At 47.6% G+C, this 5,000-nt stretch overlaps 1 protein-coding gene across 1 annotated transcript in view; it reads right to left on the bottom strand.

The window, feature by feature from the left end:
* Window positions 1–5,000, bottom strand: part of arhgef4 (Rho guanine nucleotide exchange factor (GEF) 4) — an 87,292-nt gene that overhangs the window by 9,421 nt on the left and 72,871 nt on the right. Inside the window, exon 6 of the mRNA XM_083677467.1 lies at window positions 154–299. Coding sequence (XP_083533593.1) covers window positions 154–299 — 146 coding nt within the window. The remainder of the gene's footprint in view (window positions 1–153; window positions 300–5,000) is intronic.

Below are 5,000 nucleotides of genomic sequence, written 5' to 3' on the forward strand. Positions count from 1 at the left end.
CTGCAGGTGAGGCATTTAGCAGAAGATTCAGAAAGATGAGAAAGAAAGAGGGAGACAAGAGGGAGGAGAGAGAGAGACAGAAAGAAGAAGGGAGAGTGAGAAAGGAAGAGAGAGAGAGAGAAAACGAGAGCTGGGAGGACTGGGGTACGTTACCTCATTGATGGCCAGTTGTTCTCCCCCTCCTCCAGGGTGGCCGAAGCGGTAGCCCGAGGTACGGAACTCTTCATAGAGGTCCTCCTCGCTGCCGGCATCGTCACCCAGACCTGCCTTCTCTGCTGCCCCGTCTGGTACCACCACCGCTGAGAGAGGGGAGGAGAGGAAGAGAGAGGGGAGGAGAGGAAGAGAGAGGGGAGGAGAGGAAGAGAGAGAGAGAGAGAGAGAGAGAGAGAGAGGGGAGGAGAGGAGAGAGAGGGGAGGAGAGGAAGAGAGAGAGAGAGGGGAGGAGAGGAAGAGAGAGAGAGGGGAGGAGAGGAGAGAGAGAGAGAGAGAGAGAGAGAGAGAGGGAGGGGAGAGAGAGAGAGAGAGAGAGAGAGAGAGAGAGAGAGAGGGGAGGAGAGGAAGAGAGAGAGAGAGAGAGAGAGAGAGAGAGAGAGAATACAAAATCAGACTAGCTTTTTAAAGCCTTGACAAAGACAGAATCTTCTTTTTCAAATATCTTGAACAGAACATTTGAAGTAGTTTGAAGTTTGAAACCAGCAAAGTGGGTTACTCAGTTGAGTAACTCCTTTTCCAACTGATACAGTTGAACTTGAATCTTGTTATGCAAATCTATGTCAGCAGCTCTACTGGGGACAGAAACACAAGGCTCTGGAAGACAGTGACATGGTGAATGTGGCAGTCCCAGTGGCAGCATGTCAGTGAAAAGCCCTGCCACACAACCCTTTGCCCCCTCCCATTCCCCGTCCCCCGTCCCCCGTTCCCCGTTCCCCCCGTCCCCTTCCTGTCCCATCATCTATTCCAATTCTGCCCCATTCACGTCATAGGTCCAACAGACTCTGACAGCACACGTTTTCAGCATGATCAGTGCCCCACTATGATCAGTGAATCACTTTGTTGTGGGCAGTACCTATTGTCACATATTCCTACCAAGAGCATGAGATGGCCATTAAGATAAGACAACATAATCATGACTTAATACCTTAACATCTTCAGTATTCAGAGAGCATGAAGTGGGTGTAAGTTTAAGTCTACCTGCAAGACACCATTTCTGTCACACATCCACAAACACGCACGCACGCACACACACACACACACACACACACACACACACACACACACACAGACACACACACACACACACACACACACACAGACACACACACACACACACACACACACACACCCATACAAGCCCCCCCCCACACACACACACATCTATCTCTCTACCTTTGACTATGGGTACCTGCCTGGCAGGCTAAAAATACTCTTCCGTCACACCTCATCACCACTGTTCTGAGCTCCGCAAACAGCTGTTGCCACGGCGGGAGTAGCCGTGGTGACAAATCACCGTGGAAACAGGGAGCTCGTCATAATGAGAGAACACAGAGAGCATGTAGACCCCTTAGGCGATGGCAGAGAAATGGATTCTGAGAATCACGTGGCTATTTAGAATGTACATACAGGGCCCAGGGCTGAGGAGTATGTTAATACTATTCTTCTGCTTTTTTCACTCCAGTAACCCTTAAGAATGAGAAACCCCCAAGGGTGTGATCCTAATAGGTACCTCTTTATCTCCACTGGAACCATACATAAAACATACACATTCCTTAAAACGTATCTTAACCAAAAGGGAAACAGACAGAAACTAAGATTCCCAACACAAAAACACAAAACACTCAATAAATATAATGCAAAAAACAGAAGTACTAACACAAAGCCATCAAATTGTCATTTTCTTTGGTTATCATACAGTGCTTTTTACATTCTACTGCTATAATGTGCTTCTACAGTCGCGGTGTCACCAATGAGTGGATTATTTTGGATGTCATATTTGATATCAGTTTTAGCATTTCTACAATCAAATTGTGAGTGCTAGTCTTGCCCTCTGGGAGGCAGTGTTGCACATAATGCCTGCCTGCCTGCCTGCCTGCCCGTTTGTCTGCCTGCCTGCCTGCCTGCCTGCCTGCCTGCCTGTGTGTCTGCCTGCCTGCCTGTGTGTCTGCCTGCCTGCCCGTGTGTCTGCCTGCCTGCCTGTGTGTCTGTCTGCCTGGTTGCCAGCCTGCCTGTCTGTCTATCTGCTTGCCTGCCTGTCTGTCTGCCTGTGTGTCTGCCTGCCTGTCTGCCTGCCTGCCTGTGTGTCTGCCTGCCTGCCTGCCTGCCTGTCTGTCTGTCTGTCTGTCTGTCTGCCTGCCTGCCTGCCTGCCTGTGTGTCTGCCTGCCTGTGTGTCTGCCTGTGTGTCTGCCTGCCTGCCTGCCTGTGTGTCTGCCTGCCTGTGTGTCTGCCTGCCTGCCTGCCTGTGTGTCTGCCTGCCTGTGTATCTGCCTGCCTGCCTGTGTGTCTGCTCTGCTCTGCTGTAGCCTATGTTGAGATGCATGGCAGGACTCCAGGTATCGAGTGGCCTTTATTTATGGAAGCCTGTAAAAGGCTGGGGTGAGATTGCTCCACCCGTCTGCTTTACAAAGGGAGGAGGGAGGAGATGTGAACACTCCCCCAGGGCTACTCTCTTAACTCTCGCCAGGGGCCCGGCAGAAAGGACACACTGAGAAACACTCCACTCCATCTCCAATATCAATAAAAACATCTCACTATATTCTAACATTCAGCTTTGGATCACTTTTGAATATGGTGTTACCATATCTTATATCCTGGATACGTACTGTCTGAATATGGTATAAACTGATTTATGTTTTGTTATACCTCTAAACAACAGGTACAGACCGTTTATTTTTTCTGTTAACCTTATCCTAAAATGATAACAAGTAAACAAAAACAAGTAAACAAAAAATTCAGTTGTCATGGGTTGCCAGATTTAACTGAGGTATATGGGACACAAGCAGGACTCCCAGCCATGTTGTCTGATGGTGAGTGATGAGAAAGGAATGAGTCTTTCCACCGATATTCTTTGCTGCACTTAGCAAATCCTTGTCCTGCTCTGCAGTAGTGATTGCTTTTGCCGTATTAGCAAGAGCGCTGCTATGATCCCTGGAGATTAAAGAAACAAAGAACAAAGAAAATCCATCCTTTAACAAATGAATCCTTTCAAAGGTTTCAGATTGAGTCACTCCACGTGTCAATCACCTCTGATAACTCTCTCTGAGAGCACGGTTTACCTCGAGTGACATTCCCCTCCCGCACAACGCCGTTTGCACAAGGACACTTGAAAAGACTCAGTTTGCCCTTGAAACATGTGTGTGTGTGTGTGTGTGTGTGTGTGTGTGTGTGTGTGTGTGTGTGTGTGTGTGTGTGTGTGCATTCGTGCGTGCGTGTGTTGTATGTGTGAGTGAAAGACAGAGATCGTGGTGTGTCTTTGCTCTACACTATGTGTTTTGTAAAAAAACAACAAAAAAACAAAACAGATACTGTAATGCAGATGCAAAACCAAATCTGTGTTAGTGTGTGACCAAGTTTGGACTGCATAATCAGCCTGAGCCCCTGTATGTAGGTTAGGGTTAGCATTGTTACCGGATCAGATTTGTCAGCATGGAGAGAACTCAATACTGACTGGGCACTGAAGAGGGAGGGGACAGGGAGGGAATGAACTCGAGCGTAGCAGCTACATTTTCATTAGTGTTGTGTGGATGTATGTGTGTGTATATGTGTGTGTGTGTGTGTGTGTGTGTGTGTGTGTGTGTGTGTGTGTGTGTGTGTGTGTGTGCGTGCGTGTGTGTGTGCGTGTGTGTGTGTGTGTGTGTGTGTGTTTGTATGGATATGTGCCTGCGTGTGTGTGTGTGTATGGGTATCTGTGTGTTTGTGTGTGTGTGTGTTTGTGTGTGTTTGTGTGTGTGTGCGTGTGTGTGTGTGTGTGTGTGTGTGTGTGTGTGTGTGTGTGTGTGCGTGCGTGTGTTTGTGTGTGTGTGTGTGTGCGTGTGTACGTGTGTGTGTGTGTGTGTGTGTGTGTGTAGGTATGTGCGTGTGTGTATAGCTGCCGGTGGCATGGCACGTGCCTGGCTGGGCCCGCGTGAGCAGAGTGCCTGGTGAGCAGAGTGCCTGGCACGGAGAGCTGCACTGACCAACTTGGCCTTCTAACCGGGACAGGAGAGAGAGAGAGAGAGAGAGAGAGGGGACCCTCAGGGCAGCGGAGCACGAGGACACGAGGCACCGCATCAAAGTACTTCATTGAAAGATACACCCCCCCCCCTCCCCCCTCCTCCTTCCCCCCTTCTCCCTCGCCTCCCCCTTCTTCCTGTGTAGCTATGAGCGCATAGCCAGCCTTGACTGAAGCATGGGAGAGAAAGAGAGATAGAAAGAGAGATAGAAAGAGAGATAGAAAGAGAGATAGAAAGAGAGATAGAGAAAGGGATGGAGAGAGGGATAGAGAGAGGTATATACTGTATGTACAGTATGTACAGTCAAAAGTTTGGACACACTTTGCCAAGAGTGTGCAAAGCTGTCATCAAAGCAAAAGGTGGCTACTTTGAAGAATCTAAAATATAAAACATATTCTGGTTTGTTTAACACTTTTTTGTTTACTACATAATTCCATATGTGTTCCTTCATAGTTTTGATGTCTTCAATATTAATCTACAATGTAGAAAATAATAAAAAATAAAGAATAACCATTGAATGTGAAGGTGTGTCCAAACTTTTGACTTGTACTGTATATGTACAGGTATGTATACGTGTATGATCATTATGCTACTGTAATACAGTGTCTTGTAAGCCCATGTGGGCTGGGCTCAGTTTGCCCTTGAAACATGTGTGTGTGTGTGTGTGTGTGTGTGTGTGTGTGTGTGTGTGTGTGTGTGTGTGTGTGTGTGTGTGTGTGTGTGTTCATAAGGCTAAAGTTGCATGACACTGTAATAATAAATAAATACAATCAAATAACCCAGATTATCCCGGT

The sequence above is a fragment of the Argentina silus genome (genome assembly GCF_951799395.1).
Source record: "Argentina silus genome assembly, chromosome: 1".
Lineage (NCBI taxonomy): Eukaryota > Metazoa > Chordata > Actinopteri > Argentiniformes > Argentinidae > Argentina > Argentina silus.